The sequence below is a fragment of the Lissotriton helveticus genome, chromosome 7, assembly GCF_964261635.1.
Source record: "Lissotriton helveticus chromosome 7, aLisHel1.1, whole genome shotgun sequence".
In the NCBI taxonomy this organism is placed as follows: Eukaryota; Metazoa; Chordata; class Amphibia; order Caudata; family Salamandridae; genus Lissotriton; species Lissotriton helveticus.
In genome coordinates this window covers 1355363366-1355385884 of record NC_136068.1, presented here as the reverse complement: position 1 = coordinate 1355385884, position 22519 = coordinate 1355363366, and the positions used below count along the sequence as shown (strand labels likewise).

The 22519-nt window shown below is 49.5% G+C and overlaps 1 protein-coding gene across 6 annotated transcripts in view; it reads left to right on the top strand.

Moving 5' to 3' along the window:
* Nucleotides 1-22519, top strand: part of MYH10 (myosin heavy chain 10) — a 1407286-nt gene that overhangs the window by 489261 nt on the left and 895506 nt on the right. For all 6 annotated transcript variants that reach the window (XM_078654665.1, XM_078654664.1, XM_078654663.1 and 3 more), the window contains one exon: nt 15524-15676. In XM_078654665.1, the coding sequence (XP_078510791.1) occupies nt 15524-15676 (153 nt within the window). The remainder of the gene's footprint in view (nt 1-15523; nt 15677-22519) is intronic.

Here is a 22519-nt window from a genome sequence, read left to right as displayed (position 1 = left end):
ATGTTCCTCATGGCGGAACACCTCCCAGGCAAGGACAACCAGATGGCGGACCTGCTCAGCAGGCACAGCCATCAAATGCACGAGTGGGAGATACATCCCTCAGTGCTACAACCGTACTTCCAGCAGTGGGGTCATCCAGAGATAGACCTATTCGCCACACAAGAAAACGCAAAATGCCAAACCTTCGCCGCCAGTTTCCCACACCCGCAGTCTCAGGGCAATGCAATATGGATCAACTGGTCAAACAGATTTGCGTACGCTTTTCCTCCAGCATCGCTCATACTGCTGGTAGCGCGCAAACTGCGGCAGCACTCCATGACACTCATCCTAGTTGCTCCAACGTGGGCACGGCAAGCATGGTACACCACGTTCCTAGAACTTTCTGTGGTGCCCCACCAGCGACTGCGACTCACACCCAGTCTCCTCACTCAGAGCCATGGAGACATTCAGCACCCAGATCCGCAACAGTTGAGCCTTGCAATATGGCTCCTGAGGTCATAGAGTTTGGCTACCTGAACCTGCCCCCTGACTGTATGGACATCATCAAGGAGGCTAGGCGGCCTACAACCAGGGCGTGCTATGTGGCAAAATGGAAGCGTTTTGTCATTTATTGTTCCAACAATAACATAAATCCACTAGATGCATCAACGCAAAACATATGTTATTTATTGCACCTATACAGAGGCAATCTGGCCTATAGTTCCATCAGGATACATTTAGCTGCGATGGCAGCTTATCTTCAGAACAGACAGCACCTTTCGCTTTTCAAAGTGCCTGCCATTAAAGCTTTTATGGAAGGACTCAAAAGGGTAATTCCTCCAAGGCACCCACCTTCGCCTGTCTGGAATCTAAACGTAGTTCTCACCAGACTAATGGGTCCACCCTTTGAACCTCTTCACTCTTGTGAAATACAATTTCTAACATGGAAAGTGGCCTTTCTAGTAACGATCACGTCGCTCAGAAGGGTTAGTGAGCTGCAAGCCCTCACTATTCAGGAGCCTTTCATTCAGATTCATGCTAATAGGGTAGTGCTGCGTACCAACCCTAAATTTATGCCTAAAGTGGTGTCACAGTTCCACATTAACCAAACAATTGAACTGCCAGTATTCTTCCCAAATCCTGATTCGGTGGCAGACAGAGCACTGCACACACTGGATGTTAAAAGGGCTCTCCTGTATTACATAGACAGAACTAAAGATTTCAGGAAAACTAAGCAACTGTTTGTTGCCTTCTCTCCACAGCACAAAGGCAACCCAATTTCAAAATCAGGTATAGCCAGATGGATTGTTAAGTGCATACAGATCTGTTATCAAAAGGCTAAACGCACATTAACAGTTCCCCCAAGAGCGCATTCCACACGCAAGTTAGGGGCATCCATGGCTTTCCTGGGTAACATTCCTCTTGAGGATATATGTAGAGCAGCCACATGGACCACCATACACACATTCACCAAACACTACTGCGTGGATGTACACTCCAAACAGCAAGCTGCTGTAGGTCAGGCTGTTCTCAGAACTCTTTTTCAGACTGCTGCAGCTGGCACGGGCAACCGCCGCTAAGGAGGAAACTGCTATTTATTCTATGCACAGATATAAATTCAGCAGCCCACATGCCTCGAACGGAATATGCTACTTACCAGTATGCATCTGTTCTTGGCATGTAGGGCTGCTGACATTTATATCCCCCGCCCTCCTCCCCGGTGCCTCTCGCAGCTGTAGCACTCATTATTCTCAGACATGGTCATCACTTACTTTATCATACTCCATCTCTGCCACAATGGCGAAAAACAATCTGAGGATGGAGGGGATGCCAATGCGCACTGTAGTCCAGGGGAGGAGCCATCTATCTCGTGATACTTCGAAGACTCTTCCAGGACAACAATGTGCAATCATCCGGACCCAACACAAGGTGGCGATCTATGCACAGATATAAATGTCAGCAGCCCTACATGCCAAGAACAGATGCATACTGGTAAGTAGCATATTCCTTTTTTGTAGTGTCTTTTATAAAAAAAATATTTGTGTTGTGTAATTTGTATATAGCAAACACAAGGAGATGATGGACGGAGCGCTGACATTTTTCAGACACTCTCACCCTCCGTCACAGATCTGGCTAAATGCATCATCATTCTTTGGCTCACTTTCCCACCTCAGTTCAGACCCAGCTATATGCAAATCAGTCTTGACCATGTGCCTCATGGGACCAGTCCAGCCTGAACTGCCAAGCCAGGTCTTCCCTGACCCAGAAACAGGCATCCTGGGACCGGTTTATGGGTAACCCCCTTCATCAGCCAGGCTAGCTTGAATCCAGTGGCAAAGTGAGCAAGGGACTCACGTCTGGGCATGCCCTGCCAACTTTGGGCGAACAAAGCAAACACAAGGAGATGATGGACGGAGCGCTGAAACTTTTCAGACACTCACCCCCAGTCACAGATCTGTGTTGAATCCATCACCATTCTTTAGCTCACTTTGCCACCTCAGTTCAGACCCAGCTATATGCAAATCTGTCTTGACCCTGTGCCTTGTATAAAAAAAAACTGGGGTTTTGTGAAATTTGTATATGTCAGGTCTTTTGTATGTTTTGGAAAAAAAATTTATTGTCATTTTGTGATTCTTGTGTATGTACAAAAGAATATTGAAGCTTTAAAAGAATCAATTAAGCAAAAAAGAGAATAAAAAATAACTTCTTTCAATTAAATATTTAAAAAATATTTTGAACAAATTCAATTGATCATAATATCTGATAGAGACTTTTAGCCGCAGATTCCTTAACGTAGTATTATCCCCAGGCGTGAGACTGGATCCGGAAAACTTTTTGCCACAGCATCCCTGCGCGCTGGGGGTACGGCTCCACGTGGCTCCCCCCTGACGTCGTCCGCGTTCGTGACATCAGCTAGGCTACATAGGTCCCACCCCGACGCGCCTACTTCAGTTTTTTCTCATTTCCGCATGCAACGCGGATCCGGATTGTGTCCTGGCCTGTTTTCAGGCCTTCTATCCCTTTTCACGCTTTGGCGTTCAGTGGAACAGTGTGCGAATGCCTTTGGGCTTCAAGACGTGTACCTCCTGTGCACGTCCCATGTCGGCGACAGACCCTCACCTGATTTGCATGTGGTGTCTGGGTGAGCACCACGACTCGGAGAGTTGCGACACTTGCCAGCACCTTAAGACTAAATCACGGCGGGAGAGCCGGATGAAGTTGTTGTCTGCGCGCTTGTCCAGGTCGGGGTCGTCCCAGCGTCCGTCCCCTACCTCGGAGGCAAGGAGTTGCCTGTTTTATCAGCGACCTCATCTTTCGCCGCGGCTCCTTGGGCGTGACACACTGGCTGGTAGGTCCTTCAGTTTCTCTACAAAGCCCTGTTCTCCTTCCGCGGTGGGCGCTGCCTCCCCCTGGGACATGAGCTCCGCCTGTCACCTCCTTACCCGTTGTTTACCGGCGCAGGGGCCCAAATGACAGCCTACGCTGCGGCTTTGCAGGCTTCTTAGGCCCTTCCTCCACCTCCTGAGGCATCTGCAGATCCCTTCCGTTGCACGGGGACTTCCGCTGAGGCGCCGGCGGCTCCGGAGCCGAAGGTTTCGGCTTCAGGTCGTCGGAGGGTGGTGTCGTCGAGGTGTGGTCCTTCGGGGCTTCCCTCTTCGGCGCCTGGCGTCCCTGCCTCACCACAAATCCCTACGGGGCTCCCAGTGGAGTCGCAGGAGATCGCCGGGAATCCGGGCTTTGCTCCGAGTCACCCTCGGTCCTCTGGGCAGGCGGCTGCCTCCCCAGAGGCTGAGCCGGCACCGTTTCGGCACCGGGAGCCTTCTTCCCCCAGCTCCGGTGGAGTCGCGGGTGGAGGCCGGGACCTGGGGCGCCTTCCTGAGTCCCTCTCGGTCCTCGACGCGGGCGGCTGCCCAACCTGAGGCCGAGCTGGTGTCTTTTCGGCGCCGCTCCCTCTTTGTCCTATGCAAAGGTGTTGGGTGGGGCAGCCGAGGCTCTCAACCTCGAACTCCCTACAATGGCAGTCAGGCCTAACCTCCTAACAGAGGTGCTTCAGCCGGCCTGCGAGTGCTTCGGAGCCTCTGCTTCCGTTCAATGAGGCCATTACTGACGTCCTTTTGGGCACCTGGTCCAGGCCCAACACGAGGGCTTCCGTGGATAGAATGAATGCCCGACGCCACCGCCAAGGCTTCGGGCTACCCCACTTTCCTCTCCCAACACCCCACCCCTGAGAACTTGGTGGTCCAAGCCTCTACTTCCAAGGACGCATTTATTTATTTATTTATTTATGGGCTTGTAACGCGCCGGCATCACACCCGAAGGTGTATCTCCGCGCGGAGCTGTGAGGTGAACAGGTCGAGAAGACTCCTCCTAGAATAGTGCTGTCTTTAGGCATTTCCTGAAAGCTGAGTGACTCGGGCATTCTCTAAGGGAGAGGGGGAGGTTGTTCCATAGACGTGGGCCCATGATGGAGAGGGCGCGGCCTCCCTGTCTGGTCTTGTAATGTCTGGGAACCTGAAGTAACAGTTGGTTGCTGGACCTGAGAATGCGGGATGGACGGTGATAAACAAATTTATCCGCCAAGTAGTGGGGTCCCAGATTGTGTAGACTCTTGTGTATCACACAGCAAATCTTGAATTCCACCCGTTTCCGGATGGGAAGCCAGTGAAGGGCCTTGAGGAGGGGGAGGGACGGCGTTCTGGGGGGGGGTGTTAGTTACCAGCCGTGCCGCGGTGTTCTGCACCACCTGCAGTTTATTGAGCACTCCTTCATTGGCTGCTAAGAGTAGGCCATTACAATAGTCCAGGCGGCTCAGAACGAGGGCCTGGACCAGGGTCTTCCGAGTGTTGTCTGGTAGAAGGGGGAACACCTTCCGAAGGAGGCCAATAATGTGGAAGCAGGACCCTGCAGTGGTGCTGGCATGATGAAAAAGGGTAAGGTCATGGTCTAGACGAACCCCCAGGTTTTTTACTACCTGTTTAGGGAGCGGGGCCTGGCCCAAGCTGGAGGGCCACCAGTCGGGGGTCCACAGGATTCTTGCCTCCCCGAATAACATGACCTCAGACTTTCCCACATTACACTGTAGAAAGTTCTTGGCCATCCAGCTGGCGATTGCAGTCATGCCGTTGGAGAAAGCTTGTCTTATCTCCGGGGTGAAGGTCTTAAAAGTGAACAGCAACTGCGTATCGTCAGCGTAGGAGATAGGCATAAACTCGAAGGACCTCGTCATGTTGGCCAAAGAGGAGACATATACGTTAAACAACGTAGGGCTAAGACAGGAGCCCTGCGGGACTCCTCTGATGATACTGGCAGAGGTGGAGCTAAAGGAGCCCATATTCACCTTCTGAGTACGCTCTGAGAGAAAGCTGGTGAGCCACGCCAAGGCAGATCTGTCAATGCCTATCTCCTTTAATCTGGTGAGGAGAATGGCGTGGGATATGGTGTCGAATGCTGCGGACAAGTCCAACAGCACCAACACCACTGACAGCCCTCTGTCCAGGGACAGGCGTATGGCATCCGTGACGGAGAGGAGGGCAGTCTCGGTACTATGCCTAAGCCTGAACCCGGACTGAGAATGGTCTAGGCTGCCGGTCTGCTCAATGAAGGTGGAAAGATGGTGATTGACGTGCTTCTCCGTCATTTTTCCGATGAACGGCAGAAGGGAGATTGGCCTCAGATTGGTCATATCTGACCAGGGGATGGCGGTGTTTTTCCTGATAGGCTTGACCATGGCCTCCTTCCACTCCCGGGGGACCAGTCCCTCCGACAGGGAGCGATTGATCACCGTCAGAATGGAGGGGCTGAGGACACTCCCAATAAGGTGCATTCCCTACTGCTCCACCGCAAAGGGAATCCAAGAAGCTGGATCATCTTGGGAAGAAGATTTTCTCTTCCTCCAGCTTGGGGCTGTGTTCGGTAAACACCTCATGTCTATTGGGCTGTTCCCACTCTGTGTGGAATTCGGTTGGGCAGGTGCTGCCTCAATGTCCAGAGGAGGCCCGGACAGTGCTCTCCCAGGCTATTGCAACTGGGAGGGATTTGGCAAAGTTTACCAACCGTTGTGGGCTGGATACCGCGACTATCTGGGTAGGACGATTTCCACGTCAGTAGCTCTTAGATGCTATGCCAGGATGAGATCGACTGGCTTTTCTGGGGATGTCCAGAATACCCTCATGGACATGCCCTTTGATGGCCAACGCTTAAGAGCATTTCAAGGACTCACGAGCTACGGCCAAGTCCTTGGGCCTCTCCAGCCGCCCAATGCAGTCTGCTTTTCGCCCCTTTCGTGGCTACGGAAGAGGTGCCCCGATACGTCTCGCCAAGAGCCACAGGCCGCAGCAAGTTACCCAACCTTCGTGCGGCCAGGGATGTGGGAACAAGCGTTGTGGTTCCAGAGGCCAGCGGGCGGGTCAGCCCACCAACCCCCTGTCCCCCTGCAGCAGCCTCCAAACCCTCCGAGTCTGACATTTCAGGCCCATCAAACACCAGCGGGTGGCAGGATTCGCCATCACCTCCCCCACTGGCGCACCATCACGTCGGACAGGTGGGTTTTGCAGTTAGTCCGAAGGGGCTACTCCCTCCCCTTCAAGTCTACCCCTCCAGCCATGCCACCGCAATACCAGCGTATGACGGAGGATCATCTGGGCCTTCTCGAACAGTAAGTCACGGCTCTTGGCCAAGGGAGCCATTGAGCACGTTCCTGTCCCAGAGGTAGGTTGTGGTTGTTATTCCCACTACATTCGGGTCCCCAAGAAGAACAAGGGCCTGCGTACTATCTTGGATCTCAGGAACGTCAACCGCTTCAAAGTTCAAGATGTTGATGCTTGCTCAGGTCTTGTCTGCCCTCGACCCATAAGACTGGATGGTAGCGTTGGACGTGCAGCGCGCTTATTTTCACATCTCTGTCCTGCCGCCCACCGGCATTACCTGCGGTTCACGGTAGGCCACAAACATTTTCAATTTACCGTGCTCCCCTTTGTCCTTACCAGCACCCCTCAGGTGTTCACGAAAGTGATGGCGGTGGTCGCAGTTCATCTGCGCAGATCAGGGTTTCAGTCTTCCCCCTATATCGACGACTGGCTGTTGAAGGCGGGCTCGGCCCAGGCAGTCATCTCCCACCCCCAGACTACGGCTGACCTCCTGCATTCGCTGAGGTTCTCCATCAATGTGCCGAAGTCACACCTGATTCCCTCTCAGAAGCTCCTCTTCATCGCAGCGGTTCTGGACACAAGGCGGTTTCGGGTCTATCCTTCCGAACAGAGAGTCCAAGATATTCAGGCTATGATTCCAATCTTTCAGCCTCTATCCCGGGTTTCGGCTGCTGAGCCTCATGACCTCCTGCATCCTGCTGGTCGATCATGCCAGGTGGCTTATGCGGGCTCTGTAGTGGGACCTGAAGTTCCAGTGGGCGCAGCATCAGGGGAATCTGTCCGATTGCGTCCAGATCTCGGAGGCCACTGCACGACAATTGCAGTGGTGGCTCACGCACCAGGATTGGGTCAACGGCAGATCCCTCTCCCTTCCCCAACCAGAACACACAGTGGTGATGGACTCATCCCTTCTGGATGGGGCGGCCACATCGGGGAGGAAGAGATCAGAGGCCTCTTGGTCTCCGGCGGAGTCCGTGCTCCATATCAACCTTCTGCAGCTCAGGGCGATCTGTCTTGCAATCAAGGCACTCCTTCCCTCTGTCCCCGGAAGAGTAGTGCAGGTTTTCACAGACAACACCACCTCCATGTGGTACTGCAACAAACAGGGCGAGGTGGGGTCGTGGACCCTATGTCCAGAGGCTCTCCGCCTCTGGGCATGGCTGGAACATCAGGGCATGTCCCTGGTGATTCAACACCTGGCAGGTTCACTGAACGCCATTCCCGATGAACTCAGCTGCAGGTGCATGATGGATCATGAATGGCGTTTTCACTCTGAGGAGGTGCGAGGTCTCTTTCTACAGTGGGGAGAGCCTTGGTTAGATCTATTCGCCACTGAAGAGAACGGGCAATGTCAGCAATTCTGCATGTTGGAATTTTCAAGGTGGCACTCGCTAGGTGATGCTTTTTGTCACGAATGGAGTGCGGTATGTTGTACGCCTTTTCGCCTATACCACTTCTGCCCAGAGTGCTGAAGAAGATCAGGCGCGACCGGGCCCAAGTCATCCTTGTGGCTCCGGATTGGGCACGGAGAGTCTGGTATCCAGAGCTGCTCAACATGGCCATAGATCCTCGGACCCGTCTGCCTCTGCAGTAGGATCTTCTGTTGCAGAAACAGGGGACGGTCCTCAACCCAAACCTGTCCAGCCTCCACCTCCTTGCGTGGAGATTGAGCTGCGGCAGTTGACGTCGTTTGACCTGCCTCCCTAAGTCTGCGTAGTAATCTTGGCAGCCAGGCGTCCCTCCACTAAGGTTCCTGAGGCCGAGAATTACTTTGGCGCCTCGCTGCTGGCCGCGCTGGTCGCGCGCTCGTTTGCTCTGTGTAAATTTTAAAAAATCCCCGTTTTTTGGATTTAATTTCTTTTTAATTTCTGCCTTCTCCCCTGGTCTTAACTGGGTCCTGGCCCTCACCTGCACTGTAATTCTGTGGAATCACCACCGCTGTTTGGCGGGTCCGGGTTACCGGGAGGTTGTGGTGTCAGCGCCATCTTGGCTTGGGCTAGAAGCGCGAGCGCCATCTTGGAGCGTCCAGGTGACCTGGGACGCCGAGACGACGCTATTTAGGGCGAGCTGGCCGTGAGGTGAGCCTGTTTAGGTTCCTGAGGCCGAGAATTACTTCGGCGCCTCGCTGCTGGCCGCGCTGGTCGCGCGCTCGTTTGCTCTGTGTAAATTTTAAAAAATCCCCGTTTTTTGGATTTAATTTATTTTTAATTTCTGCCTTCTCCCCTGGTCTTAACTGGGTCCTGGCCCTCACCTGCACTGTAATTCTGTGGAATCACCACCGCTGTTTGGCGGGTCCGGGTTACCGGGAGGTTGTGGTGTCTGCGCCATCTTGGCTTGGGCTAGAAGCGCGAGCGCCATCTTGGAGCGTCCAGGTGACCTGGGACGCCGAGACGACGCTATTTAGGGCGAGCTGGCCGTGAGGTGAGCCTGTTTAGGTTCCTGAGGCCGAGAATTACTTCGGCGCCTCGCTGCTGGCCGCGCTGGTCGCGCGCTCGTTTGCTCTGTGTAAATTTTAAAAAATCCCTGTTTTTTGGATTTTATTTATTTTTAATTTCTGCCTTCTCCCCTGGTCTTAACTGGGTCCTGGCCCTCACCTGCACTGTAATTCTGTGGAATCACCACCGCTGTTTGGCGGGTCCGGGTTACCGGGAGGTTGTGGTGTCAGCGCCATCTTGGCTTGGGCTAGAAGCGCGAGCACCATCTTGGAGCGTCCAGGTGACCTGGGACGCCGAGACGACGCTATTTAAAGCTCGCCTGCAGAGCGCAGCGGTGACGCGCAGCGGTCGCGCCCTCCCTGCGCCTGAGTCGTGCCAGAGTCCTGCCCGTCTGCGCTCGTCAGCGTCTCGGAGGCGTGCGTGGCGGGACTCTGGCTATCGGCTCATTTTTGACCAGGGGCGCTCCATTGCTCTGGAGGTTCGTGTCATTCGCTACCTTCTGGGATGTTTACCTACAGCGCGGATGTTCTGCTAGCTCTGCGGTCTCATCCTTTGGGGTGCAAATATCTTTTCCCCGGAGGACGTCTTTTGGGAAAAGGCTGTCCTGTGTGTGGTTGGCGCCCAACGGCCTCGCCAACACCTGCTCTCTTACCTCCTATGAAGCAATATCACTGTGCTCTATTGAACACCAGGTCCCTGCCCCGCCACTCTCAGGACATCTGGAACCTTCTTGCAGATTCCAATTTATCATGTCTATTCTTAACTGAGACTTGGTTGGGGGCAGGCTCCGAACCGGATGTCGCCTGCGCCCTTCCTTCTAATTATACCATCTTAAGGCAGGATAGAATTGGGGGCAGAGGTGGAGGGGTGGCCCTAATAGTGGATAAGGCCTTGGGGTGTTCTTCTTTCTCTGTGGAGAACATCGCAGGATGTGAAGCTTTAGGCTTTTCACTTAGTCTTTCTGCCTCTCAGACATGCACAGGGCTTTTCGTTTATAGACCACCGGGGTCCAATGGTTCCTTTTTCGAAGATTTGCAGGCGGCCCTTTCTGTACCCTGCATGCGATCAGCTCACTGTATGCTGTTGGGCGATCTAAATTTACATATGGATTCGATATTGGACGCTGATGCATCCAAGCTGCGGGATATTACTGCACTGCTGGGGCTTGCCCCTTTTATTGATAGTTCTACCCACGTCAAAGGCCACACGTTAGATCTAATCTTTTCTACGGTGCCGATAGAGGTGTCCCTGCCGCTCCCAGTCCTTTGGTCTGATCATTTTTTAATAAACTTTGCTATCTCTTATGAGGTTAGGACTAGCCATAGAACACAGAAGGATGTGTTTCATCAGTCCAGAGCTTTTCATTTAGTGACAGCAGATATGCTATCGGACGCTCTCTGCCAACACCCGTGTAAACTTATAGGGAACTTAGTGGTTGATCTGGCTTTGTTTCAGAAATGGCTGCAAACAAGATTTGAGGAGCTAGCTCCAGGGAAGTCAACTAGAATAGCCCCCTGCTATGATTCCGCTCCTTGGTTTACCTAAACACACTGGGGAAAATGCGCCAAGACTGTAAAAAGGCGGAAAGACTCTGGCGTCGTAAATACGACCCAGTGGAGAAATTAAAGTACCATGATGCCATAAAACAGTACCACAAACACATATCCGAAGCCAAAAAGGAATATCTTGAGCATAGAATAGACCGGGCGGACAACACGAGTAGGGAACTTTTTAGGATTGTTAAAGAGTTTGTTGATCCTGCCCCAGGTGCCCTCTCACACTCTCATACAGAAGAGTGGATCAGGCAGCTGGCTGACTTTTTTGTCACAAAAATTAAAACCATTCAAGATTCTTTCCCCCCCGCGGATTCTGCCACAGATGCGGACGATTTAGGTCGTACATGGAGCCCGGAACCATCCTTAGAGGCAGAGCCCAGACCTATATTATCGGTCTTTCCGCAGATGTCCTGTGGAACGTCGCTGGAGCTACTGTCTCGGCTCCAATCTGGCTCACCCCTGGATGCTTGTCCTGCAAGGTGTTTGGGCAGGGTTGCATCGGCAGTAAACAGCTTGCTGAACCCCCTGCTCAATCTGTCTTTCAGCTCTGGAGTGGTGCCCAGGGAATGGAAACACGCACTCATTCTGCCGCTGATCAAAAAACCTCTGTTAGATCCTTTGCTGCTGGCTAACTACAGACCGATCTCCCTCCTCCCTGCTCTGGCGAAGGTGGTTGAGAAGCATGTTCAGTACACACTTACCACCTTTATTGAGAATAACAACATTCTCCATGACTCTCAATCGGGTTTCCGTGCTAATTATAGCACGGAGACAGCCCTTGTGGAGGTGACCGACGCCATCAGGGAGACGCTCGATCGAGGGGGAAAGGCGATGTTAGTCATGTTGGACCTGTCGGCGGCTTTCGACACCGTCCCTCATGAGGGTCTCCTTTTAAGACTCAGGGAGATCGGATTGCGGGGGACGGTGTTGGATTGGTTTCAATCCTTTCTATCGGGCCGCCGACAGGTGATCTGGGCTCCACCGTTCTCCGCGGAAATGCCATCGCTAGAGGTTGGGGTTCCTCAAGGGTCCATCCTGAGTCCAACCATTTTTAACATCTATATGGCCCCTCTGGCGATGGTAGCGGAGGCTTATGGGCCCGGGTCATCTCATACGCTGATGACACCCAGCTCTTGTTCACGTGCAGCAAAGGAGAGGTCTTTGACGGCGACAGGATCAAAGACTGTCTGAGTGCAGTCTTTGCGTGGTTTCAGCAGCACAGCCTGAAATGCAACTCGGATAAGTCTGAGTTGCTTTTCTTTGGCTGTGCTCCTGATCCGAGCTGGAAATCGTGGTGGCCCCAGGACATGTTCCCTCCTGAGAGGTCATCCTCCCAAGTGAAAAATCTTGGAGTGGTATTTGATGAAGACCTATCTTTCCGACCCCATATTGTGGGGCTAGCAGGGAAATGCTTCGGCATTCTTAAAATGCTGAGGAAATTTCTTCCACTGCTTTCCCTGCACTATCGAAAGACTGTAGTCCAGGCGCTAGTAGGGTCACGGTTAGATTACGCAAACGCGCTTTTTGCAGGTCTGCCCAAGTATCTTCTGGCTAGACTGCAAATTGTCCAAAACTCGGCGGCCAGGGCCATATTTGGCCTGCCAAGGAGAGCCAGTGCTTCTCTGCTTTTAAACAGGTTGCACTGGCTACCTATTTCTAAAAGAATCAGGTTTAAAATTCTCACGCTGGCGTTCAAAGCCCTTCACTATGTTGGTCCTAACTACATTAGAAAGCGTATTGTTTTCTATGCGCCACGGAGGATGTTGCGGTCAGCCGATTCGGCTAAAGTGGAGGTGCCCACTGTCAAACGAGTTCGGATGGGAGGACGGTTCTTCCAATATATAGCAGCGTGCCTTTGGAATGAACTCCCTCTTTCCCTCCGCAAAGCTAATAGCCTCCTAGCTTTTAGGAAAGAGCTGAAGACCATGCTCTTTTCCGTGTAATCACTGTGACGGTAGCGTTTCTGCCTTTGTGTTTTTTGGACTTCAGGCCCCTTTGCCAAAGAGCCGGGACACCCCCTTGGGTAGCCGTGCGCTCTAAAAGTACGGCCTTAACATAACATAACATAACATAACTAAGACGGTATACGCCTGTCGGTGGAACAAATTTGTGGAATGTTGCACAGCAAAGCCTGTGGATCCGTTTTCTGTCCATCTTTCTGAGGTTCTCTTGTTCCTCCTTTCTATAGCCCAGTAGGTCTCTGCTCTGGACACTATCAAGGGCTATCTCTCGGCCATCTCTGCCTTCCTTCGGCTTCCAGATCAGCTTTCTCTTTTCAAGTCCCCGGTTGTCAATCCTTTCTTGAAAAGCATTACTCGTCTCTTTCCTCCTATTCCTTTCGTTATGCCTCAGTGAGACTTGAATCTGGTTTTAACTTATGTGCGCTCCCTTTGAGCTGCTTCACAATTGTCCTTTGAGACTTCTGACGCTAAAAACTTCTTTCCTGGTTGCCATCACATCTGCCAGAAGAGTGAGTGAGCTCTAGGCTCTTTCATCTAAGTCTCCTTTTCTGTCTGTTCATCCGGACAAGGTAGTTATCAAGACTCGTCCATCTTCCTGCCCAAGGTTGTCACTGCCTTTCACATCGGGCAGACCATCACTTTGCCCACCTTCTTTCTGCCTCCGCATCCTTCGAAAGAGGAACAGAGGCTCCACAAAAACGTGCGCTTTCCTTTTATCTGGATCGCACCATACAGTTCCGGGTAGATGACCAGCTCTTTGTTGGCCACAGGGGCGCCAAGAAAGGTCGGGCCATACTCAAGCAGACTATCACCCGATAGGTCGTTTTGTGTATCAAAGCCTGCTATTCTTTGGCGAAGGAGGAGCCTCCAGTGGGGCTGCGCGCCCATTCCACCAGGGTGACGGCATCAACCACTGCTCTGGGATGAGGCGTTACTCTGAATGACATCTGTCAGGCAGCTACGTGGGCTTCGCTGCACACTTTTACGACAGTCAAGTCCGGAGAGATGGCTTCTTTGGGCGTTCTGTTCTCCAGGACTTTTGGGTGTGATCTTGGTTCGCAGACCCACCTCCGGGGTTGGTATTTCTGGGGTATCTATTCCAAGGTAAGGAACCTATAACTAACGTGTTTCTTTCAGATGAACAAGTTACTTACCTTCGGTAACGATATATCTGAAAGGAACATTAGTTAGTTATAGATTCCTTTCCGCGCCACCCATCCTCTCCGTTCTGCAAACTGATTTCTACGGTTAAGGATATCCTTTCAGGGCCCTAGTTTTGTGCACCAGTGGTCAGTGTCTTGCATGGCTCTGCGGGTCTAGCCCAGAAAATCGTGTACAGAACTGACGTCAGTGCGCGAAGGCGGCAGCTAAGTAGCTACCACGACGTCATCGAGGTGACATGACACGAACGCGGAGCCGCCCGAAGCCACCTTCCGACGCGCAAAGGTACTGCTGACGAAAAACTTTCCGGATCCAGTCTGACGCCTGGGAGTAATTCTAAGGTAAGGAATCTATAACTAACTAATGGTTCTTACAGATATATCGTTACCGAAGGTAAGTAAGTTGTTCGGGCACCCGCGAAGGGGCTCTTTGGCAGAGATCTTTTTGGATGAAGCCGTAGGATGAGTGCGGGTGTGTGGGCTTGGTAGTGCAGTGAGTGAGTGGGATTAAATAGGTCGAGGGTCGTCCTAACTAAATGTATTCATTCCCAAGGGGCACTATCCTAATTCAAATTAATCTGCCCCAACTGGATATAATGCTCCTTTAGGGTTAGTGTGGTGCATTGGGTCGACATGGTTCATGCCAGATTAGCCCCTACCGGGTCTGATGTCACTTCACCAGGACCAAAGAAAGTAAAATTGGGCACTTTAAGCACTACCGCAAGTCTGGTTCAGTGGTTTGCAAGCTAGTAACCCAAAGCAGTTAGACGCCCCGTGTTGAGTGATCCCGAGGTGAAAGACCCAGTGGAAATGGGGAGGGAAATAAAACCCAGCGGACCAAGGTTTTGTTAAAAATCCATGACACAGCATGCAGTCATTATGCTTCAAGTGACTGGAGTTTAAAATTTAGTGGAAGCGCCAGTCTAGATTGCCGTGGTTAGATGATGTAATCAGGGCTGAAAGTGATCCGTGAAACACCTGTGATTATGCATGAAAATAGTGCCTTTCTCAGATATGCACCCTTGGGAGTAGCCAAAAATCTTCATGACTGCGTTGCATGATGCCACAGGTCAAGTCGTAAGTGTTCTAGCATGTTGCTTCTGGCATCTAGGATAGGAGCTATTCCCTTTTGAGGACACCACACTTAAAGCTTCACATGTGCCTACTCATCTACATCAGGGGAGGACCCCGGTTGGGCCACCGCTAAATTCTACACAGGCCTTGTTTTCAATTAGACAGTGTTTGTCCAGGCGGCAAGATTGCCTGCTTCATGCAAGTTGCGCTGGTGATCAGCGGCTTGCGCATCACCGACCCTAGTGTTCTCCGCCTTAGCTAGCACTCAATCATTGTCAGTCAGCCCTGCCGTAGGTGCCATCTTCTCACTATCCCCTAGACGCATTATGGGGCTCAGACAGGGGGATCTGCTTCGGAGCGCACACAAAATATGCCAGTGTGCATTTTCCATTTTCCAGGAGGCCACGCCCCCTCCTAGAATTACTTTTTCATTTCTCTTATTTCTCTCCTCATTAACGTTCCACTTTACGACGCTGTGCCTATATGTGACTGAATGCACAGCATGCTTTTTCAACACATTGATCCTCTTTAGAAGAAATGCACACTGCATCGCTGAAGTGTCAGTTCATAAAAAAGGTGTGTTTTGTTTAACGCAATTGGCCCTTACTTCATTGGGTGCACGGGTTCAATGTTCTTTTTACATATAAACATGGCACATTAGTCGTAATTTTGTTGTATTCTTCATTAACTGTTTGATACATTTGTTTTCAGGCAGATTTTGCTGTGGAAGCATTGGCTAAAGCCACCTACGAGCGTCTCTTTCGCTGGCTGGTTCACCGCATTAATAAAGCTTTGGATAGGACCAAACGGCAAGGAGCATCTTTTATTGGCATTCTAGATATTGCGGGTTTTGAGATATTTGAGGTATGCTTTTCTGATTAATTATAAACTAGTTCCCATATAGAAAATGCACATGACTCAAGGATTTTGCAGAAATGATTCAAGGAGTCCTGCTGCTTTACTATTTTTCTACGTTGTCTGCTTATTTTATTTCCTTATGAATCATAGTGGTATAACGGAGCACGGACAGGTACTGTGTGCCTGACGCAACTTGAACTTGAACTCAAGCTTAACAATTGGAGATGACTTGATATGTAGACTGAAATGTTGAATTGTTTGTAGTCTCATGAAAAAATGAAACCATATTTGCTATTTGTGATTTTATTTGTGTTTTGGGTTCTTTTACTATTACGGAAGCTAGCCCATCAAAATAATACTTGAAGCCTATTGCCTAAATTAAAATCTGACTGTTTTATACTTAATATCGGTCAAATGTCTTTATAAGTGGTAGGGCTTGAATCAGAGTTTTGTTTATCATATGGTGACCATTGGAATAATTCCCAAAAGGCCACGAGGTTCCCAGTACTCTTAAGTCACTGGTTGAAATAATACAGTTGTGCTCAACTTTTTGTTTTAAACCTTTTATAAATAAGCAATTAGATACTACGTTGGCTTTGGTTAGCCCCACCCACATGCTCTCAATTCTGTTTTTCTATGAAGCAGGGAAGATCCCAGCAAGCAAACACTGGCCAACATGTTTCATGAAATACATAGATGTACATCATGAAACCCATGTTGGACTGTGTTTTCATAATTGTAGCTTTTTCTGTATTCCCACAGATATCATCTTGAGGAAGGTGACTGATGTCTCAACTGCTAGCTCTTCTTGCACTACATCCTGATAGACTCAACCTGCGTCTTTGACTGTGGCCTGGACCTTGAGATAAAAGTTTGGCTATTTTATCAGCATGGAATAGAACTTTGTCGTTGAGGGTAGTCTTCATCACTAGGCACTTGGCAAATAGACATGGGAAACGTTCTTCGGGGTAGAGTCGGCAAAGAGAACATACACTGTGCGAAGATCACTGATTTTACTGCCTACAGCGACTTCTCCAGCTCCATGATTACTGAGGAAGATTTTAGTGACACCTAGGACAGAGCCTCACTTGTGCACACTCAGTTCTGTCAGTGTTTGTTTAATAAGCATCGATTTAATATACATAGACACCATTCTGGGTAGTTTCCTTTATTAAAAGCAAAGAAAGGGTCCCACCTATGCTAGAGCGATAGTGTGAATTTTCGTGTGTGATGTTTTAAATATTGTATCGCTTTGCCTACATGAGTTCCAAAGAGTTATGCAGGTTTTTTTGACTGGCGTGAACATGGTCTTGTCCTCAAAGATCAAAAGAAGTACAAAGCTCATACCAAAGAAACATTCCTAAGGAGTCTTGTCAAAGCAGATCTGACGTTTGTCTACTGCTAAAAAAAATTATTTTCATTAACTCCGTTCTTCAGGACCTTCAGGAAAGTAAAGTGAAAAGATAGAGCACAGAATAAGGTCATGTGTGCCTTGACCTTGTGGGCGGCCAGCACAGATTTTTTAGTGGGCTGCTATAATTCCTTCTGGGATAAAATGAGGTGCTTTGCAGCATCCTCCCTCTGAATTTCAACACAAAGCATTAGAAGTTTTTTCAAAGGGCCCAGTTGGTCTCAACCTATGTTGTTAGGACATTGGGTAATTAATAGATTTGACAGTAAGGGACGTCACAATGATTTTTCTTTCCATTATTATTCATACTTGTGTGTAACTGGAATGAAACATCAGGCTCTGCCTAAGATTTTGGATTCTCTTTTAAAGAAATACTTTGAAGTCCAGTCTTATGAGGAGATTCCAAAGATGGAGAATGAGCCAAGTGCTTAACTCTGTGGGCCTGGAAATAGCCACACAAATCTTTCTTTGTGTGGGAGTTGTTCAGTTTTATGCATAGCATCTGGCGAAAACCCTTAAGTGAAGGGAGAGGTGTTGCTCCACCATCCTTAGCTTAGGGGAATCCACCCTCCCAACTGCTTTAAAAAAAGAAACTAAAAAAACACTGACTGTTTTATCCTTCTGCCACTGTGAAGCACTTCGGTGATGTGTGGCTGAGAATTAAACTTATGGTTGTTGCATTGTTGCTGGAAATACTTATGCTCTGCATACAACTGCCATATAATGTTACCTGCTGTTGTTTTCAAATAGTTTTTTTTCTAAGAAGCCTTGGTTCTTGAGATATATTGTGACTTCTCTCTTGACCAACAAAGCACCAATGACTCCACCTCAGTATCTTACCCCCCTGGCGAGTATGTAACATCAATGGAATGTCCCTACTGTTGCACATACTGGAGTTGGAATAGTAAATTATACTATTCCAAAATCCAACCCCCCCACAGCAAGTCTTTGTTCCGACTTGTGTTGTAATGGTATGCGATGTAACAACGCGGTCATTGTAATGACAGCGTTGTGATGGCATGCATTGTAACCACATGCGAACTAACGTGGCATATTTCTACCACTACTTCCTGATGTTGAAGAAGCATAGAGGTCTTCCTCCTATTTTAGATCTTCACCCTCTCAATGCCCTTCTGCGTAAGGATCAATTACACGTCACCCCTGCAGTACTCTTTTTTTTTTCCACATCCCTGTCCCGAAGCCCACACGCCATACCTGCAATTCCCAGTAGGCCAGGAGCATTTTCTGTTTGCAGTGCATCCTGCATTCTGATTCTGCTGGACCGGTCAGCAGCTTTGGATACGATAACCACAAGATACTGGTTGACCGCATGCTGGACATGGGGATTGGAGACTCGGCACTAGCCTTATTAAAGTCCTTTCTCTCAGGGAACCGACAAGTGGTATCTCTTGGCTCATTTAATTTAGCTTCATACTCCTTGCCTTGCGGGGTCCCTCAGGGTTCCTCCCTGTCTCCTACATTGTTTAATTTTTATGTTACGCCACTCGCTCCTTTGATTAAATCCTTTGGTCTGTCTTTGGCATCCTATGCCGACGACACACAAATAATAGTCTCACTGGTGAAAAATGAAATTTCCTCTGGGAACACGGTCAACAACTGCATGAGTGCCGTGAGTTGATGGATGGCTAGTAATTGCCTGAAGCTAAATTGCACATAAACAGAGGTAATTGCGTTCAGCAATAATCCATCTACCTGGTCACCGAGCTGGTGGTCCCCAGATTTAGGTACGGCACTAACACCCACGTCTAAAGTAAAAAAACATAGGGTTCCTACTGGATAGGGAACTAAAATATAAAGATCAATTCAATGTGGTTAGGTCCTACTCCTTTCACTGTTTCAGAATTGTAAAAAAAAATTGAAAAATGTATTCCGACCTACTGAAGCCGGTGATTAATGCTTTGGTTTTGTCTCAACTGGATTATTGTAATAGTCTTTATGTGGGTCTCCCGAATGGTCCGCTTAAAAATCTGCAGACCACTCAAAATGCGGCTGCACGCTTTCTTCTAAAAATTCCTGATTCTCAATCAGTTAGGGCAACCATCAGAAAACTGCATTGGCTGCCGGTTAAACATCGTATTACCTTTAAGGCTCTCGGCTTAGCCTATAAATCACCCTACGGTAAAGCCCCTGCCTACTTTAAGGAAAATGTTGTGTGGTACACACCAGGCAGAATGTTACACTCCTGCTCAGCCAGACTTTCAAAGGTTGCCCCCTTTAAACTGGCCACCCGTGTGGGAAGAAGTTTATTTAGAACCACTGCCCTTAGCTGAAAGTGTATCCCTCTGGAGCTGAAAACAGCATCCTCCCTTGTTGTTTTTAGGACGAGTCTCAAAACTTGGCTTTTTAATCAGTGATTTCTTCTAATACTCTTTAGGCTTATCATCAGCTCTACCCTGGTCTTTATAGTGCCTAGACGCCTCCATGCATTTGTGCGCTTTATAAGTCACATTCATCCTTTTGCTCCCATCATTGCCCCCTGGGTGTTCATGAAAGTGATGGCAGTAGTGGCAGCACATCTTACCCGTACCTTGACAACTGATTGCTGAACATGGGCTCGCGCACGGCAGTCGTCGACAATCCCCAGAATGACGATCAATGTCTTAAAATCTTTGGGGTTCGTTTTCCGTGTTCTGAAGTCACACTTCTCAGATGCTCCCATCAGAGCTAGTCTGGATATGGTGCAGTTCCATGCCTTTCCTCCAGAGTCTAGGACATTTGGCCCATTTGAACATTATACCAGTGTTTCTCTGTCCTTGATCTCAGTGCAGATGACTAAGGTTGCTATGGTTGTTGGCTTCCTGCATCCTGCTGGTCAAACATTCCAGGTGGCATTTTTGGGCTCTGAAGTGAGACATTGAATCCCAGTCCCCTGCCTCTCCCTCTACAGCTGCAGCTTTAATTTTCCTCTGTGGTGCACAGTCTCCTGGGAGGAGGTTAGATCACAGTTTACCTCGATGGGTGGCAGAGCATTACATCACAACAATGGGTGCTCAAAACCATTCAAAACAGATATGCTCTTCCCTTCCGCTCCACACCTCTGAACATGCCTCCTAAACAGCAACATCTCCTGAAGAACCACTTGTTAATTCTGCGAGGGAAGCTTCAGGCTGTCTTGGAGACGGGAGCCATAAAGACGGTGCTGATGTCGGGGGTCAGGACTGGTTGTAGTTCCTGTTACTTCCTGGTGCCGACGGAAGACTGAAGGTTCCTTCCTATCCTCGGCCTTCACACCCTGTACTTCTTCCTCAAAGTGGACAAGTTCAAAATGCTCACCTTATCCCAAGTTCTGTCTGACCTGGATCCAGGAGACTGGATGATGGTATTGTATGTGCAGGACTCCTATTTCTACATCCCTATGCTTCAGTCCCATAGGATTTTACCTGTGACAACTGTTCTCTCCGACTGTTCACCATGAAAAAGGCATTCCTCATAGCAATAACATCTGCTTGTTGCATGAGAGAACTGCAAGCATTTTCTGTCCTGCAACCTTATACCAACTTATCCCAAGGCAACCTAGTATTGTGCACTAAAGCAGTAGTCTCCCTGAAAGTGTTTACGCCTTCCCCCTCCCCCCAGGACAATCTATCACTCTGCCAGCCATCTTCACCCCGCCTCATCCACCCAAGGAGGAAGATAGGCTACATCGCCTAGTCGCAACAACAGCTCTGAGCTTTAATCTTGATTGTAGCTAGGGCCATCAGATGGACGAGGAGCTCTTGGTTGGCTTTTCCGGGGCGAAGAAGGAAAAAGCTCCGCAGATGCGAGAAATCTCCAGGCGGGTGTGTGTGCATCAAAATCTATTACAGATTGGCCAAGAAACTACATCCACTAGAGCAAAGACTGCCATCACAGCCCTGGCAATTAGGGAACTAGTCATGGACATCTGCTAGGCTCCTAGGTGGGAGTCGGTCCACGCATTCACAAAGGTTCACAAAGTGAGGAATCCACGGCTAGAAGCATTCATCAGAAGAACAAGTTAATTACATTTGGTAACTCTCTTTCTGGTGGATACTCTTAACTAACCACAAATTCCTAACAGACCCTCCTCATTCTGTGGAATGGGCTCTTTTGGTCCATGATAATAAGGTTCAAATTTAGAGATCTTCAAACTTGCTCAATCTAATTAATAAGGCCCCTGCGTTCCAAGGCACGAACAGATATGAGAACCTAGCATCAGAGTGTGTGGGCAGCAAACTATGTCACTTCTGGGGCGGACGGATCTGACTAGGAGCCACTCAAAAACGCCTACGGACCTGCAAGGGAATTGCTGAAGAAAGCTCTCAGGATCCAGTCTGGCACATGGGTGTATTCTCAAGATGAGGTATCTGGTTAGATAGAGTATCCACTAGAAATAGTATTACTGACGGTAAGTAACTTATTTGTTTTGTCGTCGGCCTAGCAAGGACTTACTTTGGGCACTGTTAAGGGAAATATATAAACTTTCTGTTTTTTTGTGGTTGGCGGATCAGCTTTCTTCATGTTCAAAGCATATGAGCTGCAGATACTACACTTTTGCATTAGATCACCAACTGGTGTTGGGCTTGGATGATTGTATGTTGTTGTCGTCTTGGAAGAAGTCTTTTGTAGTCACGAGATCTTTTGTAGTCACGAGATAGGTGACTCCTCCCTTGGACGATAGTGTGCATGGACATCGACTCCATCCTTAGATTGGTTTTTTCCGCCACTGGGTTTGGATGAATTTTTTCCACTCCGCCTCGAAATCTACTTTTCAAGTACTTTGAAGCGCAAAAAATCATAAAAACTTTACTTCACTACCTTCGACATCAATTAACATCGTTTCGACTCCATCAGCTCGATTCCGGTCTTCGACGCGGGCCGTTGGGCCTATCCACGCCGTGAGGCCTACACCTCATGGAAAGGATGCCATTTAAGAAATGCCCGAGTGTGAAGCAAAGTTTCCACACAGTGACCACCACGAGGTCTGCAACCTGTGCTTATTGCCAGAGCACGACGAATCCAGCTGTACAGCCTGCGCGTACTTTCGATCCAAGAAAACCATCCGAGATCGGAGGGCCTGTCGACGCGACATGCAGAGATCGGCTCCGGAACCAGTAGACATCTTCGACGAGGATGTTCCACTCGTTCCCGAAGAAGATTCCGATGATCTCCAAATCGTATCAGAGGCAGACGACTCAGATGACTCCATACCATTGGGTCAGCGCGTGAGTACTACTGCCCCTGCACCACACACAGCACCCAGATCGAAGGCAAAGGTCAACACTCCGCCTCCGGGGCCCAAAACCTACTTCAAAAGCCCCGCCATCGAGTCCGGCTCCGAAGAAAGCAGTTAAGCCTTCCGGTAGCTCTTTACCGAGCAAGCCGCATGTGCCGATCCCACCAGCTCCTTCGGCACCGAAACCCAAAGAAGTCTCGGCTCCAAGACCGTCAACTTCGAA